The sequence below is a fragment of the Balaenoptera ricei genome, chromosome 3, assembly GCF_028023285.1.
Source record: "Balaenoptera ricei isolate mBalRic1 chromosome 3, mBalRic1.hap2, whole genome shotgun sequence".
In the NCBI taxonomy this organism is placed as follows: Eukaryota; Metazoa; Chordata; class Mammalia; order Artiodactyla; family Balaenopteridae; genus Balaenoptera; species Balaenoptera ricei.
The window spans coordinates 172,639,507-172,652,095 of NC_082641.1; the positions used below are offsets into that span (position 1 = coordinate 172,639,507).

General features: G+C 59.4%; 1 protein-coding gene and 2 non-coding genes across 6 annotated transcripts; all 3 read right to left on the bottom strand.

The window, feature by feature from the left end:
- Nucleotides 1-211: 211 nt before the first annotated feature.
- Nucleotides 212-12,352, bottom strand: TNPO2 (transportin 2). Of its 4 annotated transcripts, none has more exons than XM_059918228.1 (25): nt 12,254-12,352; nt 10,845-10,956; nt 10,110-10,185; nt 9,878-10,027; nt 9,044-9,150; nt 8,822-8,955; nt 8,647-8,728; nt 8,441-8,563; nt 8,216-8,334; nt 7,225-7,285; nt 6,959-7,124; nt 6,583-6,735; nt 5,060-5,285; nt 4,685-4,856; nt 4,118-4,204; nt 3,932-4,039; nt 3,676-3,834; nt 3,062-3,149; nt 2,778-2,876; nt 2,107-2,202; nt 1,668-1,743; nt 1,276-1,375; nt 1,122-1,196; nt 904-1,005; nt 212-794 (listed from the first exon to the last, which is right to left on the bottom strand). In XM_059918228.1, the coding sequence occupies exons 2-25, from the start codon at nt 10,941-10,943 to the stop codon at nt 711-713; spliced, it is 2,742 nt and encodes a 913-aa protein (XP_059774211.1). In that variant the 5' UTR covers nt 10,944-10,956; nt 12,254-12,352; the 3' UTR covers nt 212-710. The 4 variants fall into 4 exon arrangements, with proteins under 4 accessions (XP_059774211.1, XP_059774210.1, XP_059774207.1 ...); XM_059918227.1 differs by having other exon boundaries at nt 878-1,005; nt 1,668-1,773; XM_059918224.1 differs by lacking the exon at nt 12,254-12,352 and having other exon boundaries at nt 878-1,005; nt 1,668-1,773; nt 10,845-11,540.
- Nucleotides 2,946-3,020, bottom strand: LOC132364230 (small nucleolar RNA ZL2). Its single transcript, XR_009502774.1, has one exon. It is a non-coding gene; the product is annotated as a small nucleolar RNA ZL2 (small nucleolar RNA).
- Nucleotides 4,931-5,000, bottom strand: LOC132364221 (small nucleolar RNA SNORD41). Its single transcript, XR_009502766.1, has one exon. It is a non-coding gene; the product is annotated as a small nucleolar RNA SNORD41 (small nucleolar RNA).
- Nucleotides 12,353-12,589: the final 237 nt, after the last annotated feature.

A 12,589-nucleotide genomic window follows, 5' to 3' on the forward strand; every position in this document is an offset into this window, starting at 1 on the left:
TGGCCAGCCCCGGCCACTTCGGTGGTCCCCACTCTTCTGGCTGGGACGGGACAAGGAGGGAGACACACTGGCTGAGGCTGCCACAGAGCTGGCAAGAAGTGTGCGGAGCAGGTCCAAAGCGTGTGCGTGCTGACTGGGCGGCCCCAAGGTGGCCGTCCTCTTCCCCCCCCGCCCCAGGGTCCCAGCGGAGATCCCCAACCCACCCAGCCCTCCCTAATCACCGCCAATTCCGGCAAAACAGCAGAAGCTTCTTAAACTCTAGATGCAGGTTACACGGAAGGCCTTACGAGTTAACTCAGGGGTTCACTAATTCTACTGTCTCCATGCAGTCGGGGAAATGGTGGGGCGGCTGACCCAGCCTGGCTGGCTGCAGCGCCCGCACATGCGTGTAGCCACGTGTGTACGTGTGAGTGTACGTGTCTCTACAAGGACCCCCCTCCCCACCTGCTTTTCCCTTGCCTCATCCTAAGCCGGATTTGGTCGGCCGTGTTGATTCTTCCCTCCCACACGTGGCTGGCCCAAGTAGGCTGCCTGAGGTGACCCCAATTAGAGCAAGGGGCCCTTGCTGCCAAGAAGTCCCACCCCCCTCCCATTTATAGGATGAACGTGGAGGCCCCACCCACCTGCCCACCCGCTGACCGGCCTATGGCCGGGCATGGCAGGTAGATGGACGGGGAGGGCGTCTGGATTTGGGTCCCACTCACTCCTCCCTAACCCCCCTCGACCAGGGCACGGCGACTTCTGGACGCAGCGCGCTCCCCAGCAACCCCTCTGACGACGACGCAGACAGAAACCTGTGAGGAGAGGAGGGGGTCAGGGCCTGCGCCCCTTTGGCTCCCACAACAGCGCCAGCCCTCTCTGCACACGGCCTCCTCACCTGGCAGTCGCGGTACTCATCTAGACCCCGTAGAAGGCAGCTAGCCTCTCCTTAAGCAGCGGCGGGAACTGCTCTGAGAACTGCTGCCAGTTTTCCTCCCCAACTTGGTCTTTGAAGCCATGGAGAATCTGCAGCGAGGGAGGGGGTGAGGGGCGCCCCGGAGTGGAGCAAGATGAAGATGAACTGGGTCTCTCCCCACCCTGCTGCCTTCCGAGACTAGATCAGGGCCAAGCGGGAGCCCTACCTTATAAAACATGTCCCGAAGGTCATCCTTCGGGCTCACCCAGGAGGCTACAGCGTCGCAGAAGAAAATAAAGTCCTGAAACGTGACGGATCCCACGTGAGGGGCCGTCCAAGCCCAGCCCCAGCAACTTCCCTCAGAGCCCAGCTGCCCCAACCTGCACGACACCCCCGGGGTTGACGCCTATCATCATGCAGATGCCTCGGAAGGCCGAGTCCTTCTCCTCATTGTCCCTGATGTTCCTGAGGGATGTGCACCTGTGGGGAAGGTAAGCAGTGGGGAATCAGCCAGTGGGCCTGGGGCAGGGTGGACATCTGTGGGGGACAGCGGGGAGCGGCGGGCCAGTGGGTGGTGGGGCTGGGATGGGACATGTATCTGTGAGGCGTGGGGGAAGCAGGAGATCAGGGCTCGGTGGGGCTGGGTCGGGCATCCACGGGTGGGCAGGGTAGGGCTGGGCGGGCACAGGCGAGGGACTGGGTCGGGCCTGTCCCAACCTCCCCCCACTGCCCAGCCCACCGTACGGCAGGCCCCACACAGGTGGGCACACACCAAGGCCGGATGAACTGCTGCAGCATGGGTGCCACCTCCTGTGGGCACACGTAGCCCAGGCGGCCGATGGTGATGGCTGGAATGGCAGAGGGACTCGTCAGGCGACCTGCAACCCCGAGCGGCCCCGGTACGTGGCAGGGCCTCTAGCACGAGACACCAGCCCCGCCCCACGGGCCCCAAGAGAATAGCTCCTACTAGCTCCCTGGGCCCCCAAGCTTGGCCCGGTCAGGGTCTCCTCCCCACCCCACTTGGGTCTCTCCCAGGTCTCCCCCAAGGCCAACATCTTTCTTAGGCCTCCTCCCATAGCCCCATTCCAGGCCCTTCCAGTCACCCTCCCTGGTTCTTTCCCAAGGCCTCTTGTCAGCTACCCTCCCAGCCAGGATACCCCACCTCCAGGAGGCGGGCAAGGGGGTGGCAAGGGCCCAGGCCTGGGGCCCACCTGTGTTTTCCAGCAGCGTCTTGGGCGTGTTGGGCCGGTTAATGATCTCCACCAGGTTGTTGAGGACCATCTGCACGTAGGGCTGCATCTCTGCCCCTGGGGGACAGGCCAGTCAGAGCCCCACACAGCCCACGCCACCCACACTGACCCTAGTTGTATCCAGACACTGGCCAACCAGTGAGGGAGCAAGCAACCTTCTCCGGCTATCTGCTGCCTAGGGTCCATGGCCAACCAGAGACAGACCCACACCCTCCCAACACCAGAAGCTTCCCTGGTGTCACTGCTGGACACCAGGGTGAGACCACACTACCCAGCCTCCCTGTGGGGTTAGGCAGAGAGCAGAGAAGCAGTCACAGTCTCCCAACCAATCCCAGGGGGCCTTTCAGCCAATTGCTTGGAGGGGAGGGAGGTGACAAGTAGTCCAATAAGTACAGGCCTCCTGTCCTGTGCCTCTTTGGAGAAGCCAATTACAAATGGCCCTTCAGCCGTTTGTCCCCATCTCGGATGAAAATGCTCAGAGGTGTCCCCTTGTCCCTGGCCAACCGGAGCCTTCCTCAAGGAGCACCAGGCCCCTCTAGAGGGAACCTGTCAGTCAGAGCCAGACTCCTGCCCCCAGGCTGGGAACAAGCCAATGGGGAGGGACAGGGCCTGCCCAGCTGTGGGGCACTTACCCATTTGCATGCAGATCTCGCCAATGGCCCAGGTGGCATTGTTGCAGACAGAGATGAACTCGGGGTTCAGGTTGGTGCCCAGGATGGGCATGAACTCAGCTGGTAGGGAGAAAGAAGGGTGCTGAGCAGGAGGGCCAGCCAGGGTAAGCTTCGGAAACTTGCGGGGCAGGCCCCATCAGACAGTACGAATACACCCCAGTTCGGTCACAGTCCTCCCAGGTCATCTCTCCATCACTTGAGGCCGGGGCTGGGGTCATGGGGTAAGGACGAAATGGGGGTCGTACCGATACAGGGCTTGACATGGATGAAGCAGGCTTTCGTGAGGTCTCCCAGGAGGGCGAAGGAGCTCTGCCGGACCTCAGGCATCGAGTCCTGGGGGTTGGAGCAGGGTCAGCGTGGCCGGGCTCCCCTTCCCCCAACCAGCCGGGATCCCAGCTAACCCCTCAGAGCAGGGCAGCTAAGGGAACAGTTCCTGGAGCATGACCTGACCCTGCCACTTCCCAGTGCCAAGGCTGCAGGCCCCATCCATACATTTGGGACTCAGGGGGCTTGTGAACGAGAATGCCCAGCTCAGGGTACCACTACAGAAGAGAGCACTTGGAACTGCTGCCCATCCTCAGTACGCTGGGGGGTAGGGGCGCGGTATCGGAGGGGCTTGTGCTTTCACATTTCCTATTTTCTACTTTTTAATTTCCTACATTGTTGGGTTTTTCAATGAGATTTTACGTGTCTTATTTGAATCACTTTTAAAAATAATTACAAGCTTTTTTTTTTTAATAGGTCCTTTCTCCCTGATGTCCTCAGGGCATACCAAGGCCCTGAGTCCACCCAAGGCAGCCCACAAAGGCTGCTGGGTGTCACCATTGTCCACTTAGAGGCCTGCGAGGGGCCCACCAACCTGCATGCACTGAAAGAGCAGTGTCATGATGTTGCTGCGGGCTACCAGCTGCTCCACGTGCCCGCCCAGGCCCTCAGCCAGGCCGCTGAGCAGGTCCAGCGCCACGATCATGAAGTCCTTGTCAGGGGCCTCGTACTGCTCAGGGTGCTGGGTGTACATCTGGGCACAGAAGGGGGCAGGCAGGTGAGGGGAGTGGGCCCAGGCTGGGGCAGCAGCAGAGGAGCGGGTGGTGGGGTGGTGGTGGAGGGATGCTCACCATGGCCTGGGCCAGCGTCTTCTGCACCAGGGTAACGCAGCGCTGGTAGACGGGCTCGCAGTAGGGCAGGAAGCCACTCTGCAGGGCGGTGGCCACTGATGACAGGCACTGGCGGGGAGGAGGGCAGGAGAGGTGAGCTCAGGTGGGTGGGACGGGGCCTCGGGAGAGGGCCTGGAGCTCACCCACCTCCAGCAGAGGGAAGAGGTCCTTGTCTTCATCCTTGAGCTCGTTCCACTTCTGGATCAGTGGAGGCATCAGCTTCTGGATGTATTCCTGGAAGGGGAGCAGGAAGTTGGGGCTCTCTGGGTATGGGTGGTGGCCTGGGAACCAGCAGGGCTCCCTGTGACTCAGAGGTGCCCGTCCTCTGAGCAATGAGGTCTAGGCTCCTCGCTTTGGTTCATGGGGCCTTGCGAGGCCTCGCCATCCAGCCAGACCTCCAGGCCCTTCTAGTTCACTCCCTTCTCACCCATCCCGAGCCCCACCCCCGCCCCCCTCCTGCCCCTCGGAGCCTGAGTCAGCGCTTCCTGCTTCCCGCAGGCCCCTGAGCTCCCCCGGCACAGCACTTACCACGCTGTCTCATAACTGTCTGTCTCCCCCACTAGACTGGGAGCAGGGCGAGGGCTGGGGCCGGGTCTGTCTGTCTGCCTGTCGAGGTCATGGCCACGTCCCTGGCGTGCGACACGGGTCGCCGCCAGGTCACCGGATGCCAAGGGGCACAGGGATCGGGAGGAGGGAGCCGCTGTGGGGTCTCACCGGCTGGTTGAGGTGGTGGCCCACAGAGTCGGCCAGGGTGCCGATGGCATCGTAGAGGATGAGCAGGTTCTTGTGCTGGTACTTGCCGAAGGCAAAAACGAGGGTGTCCAGGATGTAGCTGAGGTAAGGCACCAGCTCCGTGCAGGCCTCCTCCTCCAGGGTGGCGAAGGCACTGGAAGGGGGGAGGGGTTTAGCAGGCAGCCGCAGGCGGGGCTGGGCTCTGAGTGGGGTCAGGGAGGGTGCGCTAGGAATCAGCCAGTACGAATACGTGAGAAATCAGCACAACGTCAGGGGTCATGAGTATCATCACTTCCCAGAGAGCAGCCAGTAGGGCCGGGTGAGGTGAGGGCTGTGGGGGCAGGGGTCGAGGGTCACCTGCAGGCCGCCTCCTGTACCCTCTTGTTGCCATCCAGGATGCGCTTGAGCAGCTCCGTCATCAGAGGCTTGAGGTGCATGTCAGGGGGCTGGCTGACCACCCAGTGGGCATAGCGGCTCAGGGTCCAGCAGGCGATGGAGCGGACCAGAGCCTTCTTGTCCGATAAGCACTGGATGAGGTGCGGGATCAGCTCTGGCAGGTAGGGCACCATGCCCTGCATGCAGCCTGCAAGGAGCCGGCACAGAGGCAAGGCTGAGCCCAACTGGGCCGGGCCACATCCACCCTCCTGGGGAGAGGATCAGCCGCACCTGACAGATGGGGAAACTGAGGCTTGGAGGTTAAGTAACTGGCTCAGAGTCACAGAGCCAGTGAAAGGCAGGGTGGGGATGGGAAACGGCATCAGAGCAAGACTTTCCATCAGCTCCACCCCATTGCAGGGCTTGTGATGTTTTTATCTGGTCACTAGTTCATTCATAGATGGCCAGGCTGCACACTGACTTGGGCTTTATGGGCAGTAACAACCCAGATGGACAGAAAGGACCTTTCCTTTGAAACCTTTCTTGGATGTTTGTGATTTTTTTCTACTTTACATCTTCTCTTTTTAAAAACCCTTAACCATGTCTCTCTTTTCATTACAGAACACAGATAATAAATAGCACACCCTCTGATAATCCCAAGCCCTGAGATCTATTTTTACCACTTTAGGGTCAGTTCCTTGAGATCTTTTCCCATTATATATGCAGAACACTTCACATAGTCTATTAACATACATCTGTGCATTGTGTAACATGTTATGTGTCCTGTTAACGTAAGACACATTACTTATTATATGAGGAAACATTTCCTTAGACAACTCTGAAAAGCTCTCCAGGGTGAGGGCTCCTGCTGCCCTCTCTGCTTGTTCTAGCAGGCCTGGATGCTGAGGGGGTCGTGTGTGATGCCTGTAACGGTTCTGCAAAGCCCTCTGGTAGTTCACGCTGTACACCCCATCCATCGGGACAAGGGGAACCTGGAAACCGTGTCAATACAGCACAAGCACACCGTGTGAAATTTAAGGAGATACCGCTGCACACTTCTGATTCTGGCAGGCCAGCCTCGCAGCCAGAGCAGGTTTGAGGCCCAGCTTCACTCTGGGTGACGAGGGAAGTGCCGTTAATTCTCTCTGCACCTTAGTTCCCCCATCTAAGAAACCCACCTCCTCAGGGGGTAGTGAGCCCGCAGGACAGGGCCGCCTGCTGTGGGGCAAGCACTGCGGAAGTGCCTGTTCTTATTATTGTTGCTGTAAGTATGCTTACGGCCTGTCCATGAGAATTAAGGAGAGAGCTTGCTTTCGGGGGTCCCTTTCAGGCCCACGGGCTGAAGGGAACATTCAAATCCCAGAGCTGTTTGGAGTGGGGTGAGCAGGCCTCTGGAGAGAACCTGGGGATGGCGTCACCCCGCACAAGCCTGCCTGGGCCAGCCCCAGTCTCACACCAGTGTGAGGATCAGAGGTCAGGCGCAGCCAGGCTGGCAGGTCACTTACCCTCAGCAATGGCGCCCAGGACCAGGATGCCCGACTCCTTGACCACCCACTCGGGGTGGAAGAGGAGGCCCTTGAGCAGGGGGAGTAGGTGGGGCAGCAGTTCCTCCCGGAAGACGTTAGCCAGGACGTCCAGTGCAGCCGCCGAGCACTTCCCTGGGGTGGGAGGGGAAATGGGGGGGGGGGGGGAGGGGCGGCAGGCTCAGGGAGGCACATCAGGCAGGCCACCAGCCCTCCTCTCTGTACCCCCCGGGATCAGAGACCATGATTAGAATCTTCATGATTTGCTCCGTATAGGCTTCTGATTACCTCCTGAGAGGGGAGCCCAGGGCTTGCTGCCCCCTACTTGCCCCTTCTCACCCCAGGCCAGGCCACTTACTCAGATTCCAGTCGGACAAAGCATCATCGTCATCATCATCCTCTGCATCCTCAGAGCCATCAGGCCGCTCAGCCTCATGGGGCAGCGTCACCGTGCGTGACTTATGGAAACGTGGCTTGATATCCTGCTCGCTGTCGGGGACGGCCTCATCCTCCTCCACATCCCCCTGTGGAGCCAGGCAGATGGCTAAGCACCACAGAGGCCCCCACCCCCAGTGCCCCAGCCTTCATCCACCTGCCTGTGCCTGGTGGTCAGCCCTAACTAACCTTGAGCAGGATGATGTCGATTTCTGAGTACTTCATCCCGTTTACCAGGATAGGGATCAACCTGTTGGAAGACAGGCTGTTAATCAGGATGCAGGGGCCCCAGAGGGGGCTTACAGCCTGGCGAAGAGGGAAGCAGAGGTGAGGGGAGGAGGTCAGGGAGCCAAGGAGCAGACTGTACACGCTGCTCCTGCTTCTCCTACACCCATTCATTTCCCTTAGCGGGAACTATCTCAGCCGAGTCTCAGCCACTGTGACTGGGTCAGAGCTGACACTACTCCTAGCTCCACAGGAAGGCTCTGGACCCAGACCCCTGGCCACTCAGTGAATTCCTGACCCCTGAATACACTGAGAAGCCTGGAATAGTGCCTGACCCCTAGCACACCATAAAGCAGGGACATGTGGCCCTGTCACCAGGCACTTCCCTAGGATGCGGCCTGGTTAGGGGACCAAACAGGCAGAGCAGCCTGCCCCCTCAGCTGGAGCCTATGCACCTCGGGATCGGAGATTTTGGTTACAGCCCTCACTGACTCGGGGATAGAAAAGTGATCCAAGTTGGTCAAGGAGGATCAGCCCTAGGACTTTTGCGGAGATACTGGTTGAGAGAGCATTTCTTTACTCTGAGGCTCCTGAGCTGGAAGGCTGCAGAAGGCCACAGTACTACGACGAGGGAAGGCTGTGCCTGAGAACAAAGTCAACATAGAGGAAGTAGATCTGAGACCAGACAGACGCCTTTCACATCCTTTGAGCACCTGGATCCAGCTATGCCCAAAGCCTCTGTTGACTCTTCACTTTTTTCCACCTATAACAACCTAATTTTTAAGTCATTAAAGCTACATACTTATCGTTTGCAAAATAAACGTGCACAGGAATAAAAGTAAACCGAGATACAAGATGTGGACTGAGGCTAGCGCAGGAGCTGACCAGAAGGAGAGGCATAGGCATGGCAAGGGGTGGAGGCTGGGGTGGGACAGAGGGCAGAAGCAGCACTCACTGGACCAGGTGGGAGGCCAGGACTTCCTTGCAGATGGGCTGCTCGGCCAGTGTCAGCCAGAACTCGCAGGCCTCAAGGGCCACGTTCTCATCGTGGTCCTGGGTCCTCTGCAGCATGTACTGGGGTGGGATGGGAGAAAGGCTAAGGCCTGGCCCGGCTAGGGGTGGCTCCCCATCTGCCTCCCACCCCTGAGCGCACACGCGGGCTGGCCCTGGCCAGGCGCACCTGGATAATGCTGTGCATGTGGGGGATGAGCCTGTCGATGCGCACTTCCAGCAGCATCACCAGTGCACGGCACACGTTCTTCCGCACCTCAGGGTCATCATCCACAGCCAGGGCGAACAGATGCTGCAGGGAAGCCGGGGTCAGCTGCGGCTGGGCCCTTGGCCCTCGGCCCTCCCCCTGCTCCCCTCCCCAGCCCAGTGGCCCACCTCGATGAAGGTGTCGATGTTGTCCATCAGTGCCTGGGCCCGGTCCATGATAAACTGATTCACACAGGCGATGGCATGGGACCTGGCAGGGGGCAGGCAGCACATGGGTCACCCCTGACCCCACCCGTCTCAACTGCTCCAGGCCCCCTGCAGACCCCTGGGGAGCCGCACCCACCGGATCTTGGGGCTGCAGTGCTTGAAGAACTGTAGGAACTTGGGAATCATGATGTTGAGGGGCCTGTTGAGGGCATCACTGTCCAGAAGTTCGGATGAGTCTTCGCAGATCTTCTGCAGGGCTCCGAAGGCTCCCTGAGTGGAGGGGAGCAGGCACATGGGTGTGGGTCCCGGTCTGGCCCCAGCTCCCGCTTAGGCAGGCAGGCCATGGCTCGTCCCCTACCTCACAAGTGTTGTAATCCTCCGAGTTGAGTAGGTTGCACAGCTGGGGCAGCAGCTCGGGCCACATCTGCAGCTCGCCCTTGGAAGCGATGGTGGTGATGAGAATGCCTGGGGCGGCCAGGAAAGGACGCTGCCTCAGGCTGGGTGCGGGCCTGCCTGGCGCCCCAGCCCTCCTTGCTGCTCACTCACTCCAGCACACACACTTTCTGTGCGCTACCCCCCTGTAACCCTACACACTCTTTGAGATCCTCTGAGTCTTACTGTGAGCCAGCCCTGTTTCAGGCCCTGGGATGCAGCACAGAACTAAACACAAAATCCCTGCCCTTAGGACCTGACTATCTAGTGAGGGAGGCTGTGAGGTAAAGATAAATCAGCAAAAGACCTGGGCAGCTAGATGCCAAGAGATAAGGGAGGAAATAAAGCAGAGAAGATGGTTAGCAAGTGCTGAGAATGAGGGTAGCAATTTTTAATTGGGTGGCTAGAGAAGGCCTTACTAGATGACTCCTTGATATCTGAGCAAAGACCTGAGGAGGTGAGGGAGAAGCCATCTAGGTTCTGTTCTCAGAAGTGAGAACAGCTGTTTCAGGAGGGAATGGTTCAGAGCATGGACCTGACCTAGTCACTTCTGAGCTCTGCTACTTGCCAGGCAAATCCCTTAACATCTATGTGCCTCAGTTTTCTCATCTGTAAAATGGCAGTAATAACAGTACTACACTACCATCCACGGCGCTGGAACATTCAGTGAATCAATATCCTTAACACACTGAGAAGTTTCTTGGCCAAGAGTGACAGCTCAGGGCATCGTCACAGGCTGACTCCCGCTGCACCCTCTTACCTATGGTGGCCCGGATGAGCGAGGAGGCATCACCGATGTTGTTGAGACATTCCTGTTTGATGAAGTCGGCCACAGGTGGTGGAAAGCTCTGGTAGTGTGCCTTCACGTTGTTCTTGAGGATAAGGCCACTGAGAGAGCGAGTTGGCTCATCTGGGGGAAGAGGGCTGAGGCTTAGGGAACCACAAGGGAGAAAGTGGGGTCAGGCTTGTGTGGAGAGGCACCAAGGGCATACCTTCCGACTTGAGTCTGGTCAGGACGAATATCAGGTAGTTGTTGAAGTCGGGAAACTGGTTCAGTTGTTTGAGTTTCTGCTAGGTTGTTAAGGGTCTTGGGAGACAGAGGTCTTCCCCAGGCAGAGCCCCCTTACTGCCATATAGCTGATACTACTTCTGACTATGGGGACCAGGCAACCAGCTCCTGGAACCCCATCTGTCAACCCCCATGCCCAGAATAACACAGCATTTCAGGCACATGAGATTCATACAGCGGGTGGGGGAGCATGCCTAAGCTTCCCACCACTCCTGAAGATCTGGCCAGAGCAGGAGAGGGTTAGCAAACTCAGCTCTCTAGGAAGTTAGCAGCTCCACTCACTAGCAATCCAATGTTACATGCTTTTTTTTAAAACAAAAAAGAAGGGAACTCACACTTTGAAGTGAAACTTACTAATGGTTTAAATAATTTAAAAGTTTAACTTATAGCATTTTAAATGCCCAATTGAAAAAAGGAAATTTTACCCATGAAACTCAACTAAAGCCAAGCGCCAGCTAAAAGTGTCCCCTTCTCCTGCCGGGCCACATTTCCTCTGGGAATGGGACCCAAGAATCCTAATCCTTAATTCTCTGCCAAGGCCTGCTCCTGCCACAGCAGAAAGAGTCTAAGAATTAGGGAGTAGACCCCTTCCTCTCTGGCCTTCAGGAGCTGCAGATGTCTGCCCCGTCCCCCCAGACCCGGAAGGAAGGAAGGATACATCCTGCACGATGCGCTGCGTGGCTGTGTTGGGCGACTGCGAGTCTTTGAGCAGCTGCAGGACCTGCTGCAGGCCCTGCTCGTCTGGCTGCCAGTCCATGGCGCAAGGTGAACTGCGGGGGTAGGGGCCAGGATCAGCGCTGGATCCCAGGGGCTCCGTGTGAGTCCCAGGCTGAGCCCCCGCAGAGGTGGTGGCGGCAGTAGCAGGGCGGGAGCGTCCTCGGCGGACAGGGGGAGGCCGCCGATCCACGCCCGCCCAAGTGCGGGGTCCCCGCCAGCTGCGCCATCCACGGCCGCGCAGTCGCGGGCTCGGGAGCGCGGGCGGGGGTATGTGGAAGCAGGCCATGCGAGGTGGCGACGGGACCCGGCGGATCCTCATCCCACCCAACACTGGGCCTTCATCCCACCGCGGCCCATGCCGCCGCCCTCGGCTGCGGACCCTAAGGCTTCCACTTCCCTCGAAGCCGCTAGGCGAGGGCCCAGCCACCTCCCCATCCAGGGGCCCTGCCCCAGAACACGATAGCGCCCCAGCCCCCGTGGTCTCTCCCGTGCCGGCACGCAGTCCAGCGATTCCCCCTAATCAGACCCAAAGCACTCTCCAGACAGGTCCCTGATGCCTCTCCGCAGGAGAGTCAACCAAGTCCACCTATCCGGCGACACAAGGCCCCTGGACGGGTCCCTGTCGCTTCCTCAATCAGGTCTGGCAAAGCCTCCCCCCACAGCGCTCCAACCCCCCGCCCCAGTCAGCAGCATTAACTCCCGCTGACGGGTCACTGCTGCTTCCCCCAATCAAGTTCGACCAAGCCTCCCACCACCTCGAACCGAAAACCCTCTTCGTCCGGTCCCTGCGGCTCCCCACAATTAGACCTGGCCGAACACCCCCCGGGGCATTTCCTCCAACTGATCCCAGCGACGCCTCGCAGTCAGACCCAGAAAAGCCCTCTAGGCCGAAGTCTGAAGCCCTTTCCCTATCAGGGTCCAACAAGCAACCCCCCAACTTTTCAGTGCGGCCTCCCCCAGTCAGACCCAACCATGCCCCATCGAAACAGCCCCCTACACACACCCGATCCTCGCGACGTCCCCCAATCTGTCCCTAAGCAGTCCCCATACGATTCCCCCAATCAGAGCCCCTCCAGCCCGACCCCAGCCGCCCCACTGGCCCGATTCTCGCGGCACCGGGACCTGGCCCGGTTCCGAGGCCCCACCCCCTAAGCCCGGCTCGGTTCCCCCCTCCCCCGCCCCGGCCCATTCTCGCTGCCTCCTCCTCAATCGGGCCCAACCGGGTTCTCGGCCTTTCTCGGTCAGGCGCGGCCCCGACGCCCGGGCCGCGCGCCGCGCAGGCCTGAAGCCCTGCGGGGGTCGACGCAAGCCGGGGCCCAGCCGGTTAGGGTCCGAGTGAGGCTCACTTACCCGGCCTCGGGCAGCAGCAGCGGGGCCTTAAGCCGCGGCTTCTCCTGAGACTCGCGAGGAAGGAGGGAGCCAAAGAGAGGGAGCAAAAAAAAAAAAAGGAAAAAAAAAAAAACGCGGCCGTATATGAACCGCAGAGGCTTCCGTACGCCGTTCAAACTGGTCTAGAAGAGCCAATCAGGAGAAGCAGCCGTCACACGTGGCCTGGCACCGGGAGACCTAGGCCCCGCGGAGGCCGGGTCACGTGACCGAAGAGAGGAATGCTCTCTAGGCCTCTCTGGCCGGCCGGTCCTCCCACCATCTCGTTTTCTCAGCCTGTCTCACGCTGGCCTGACAGGA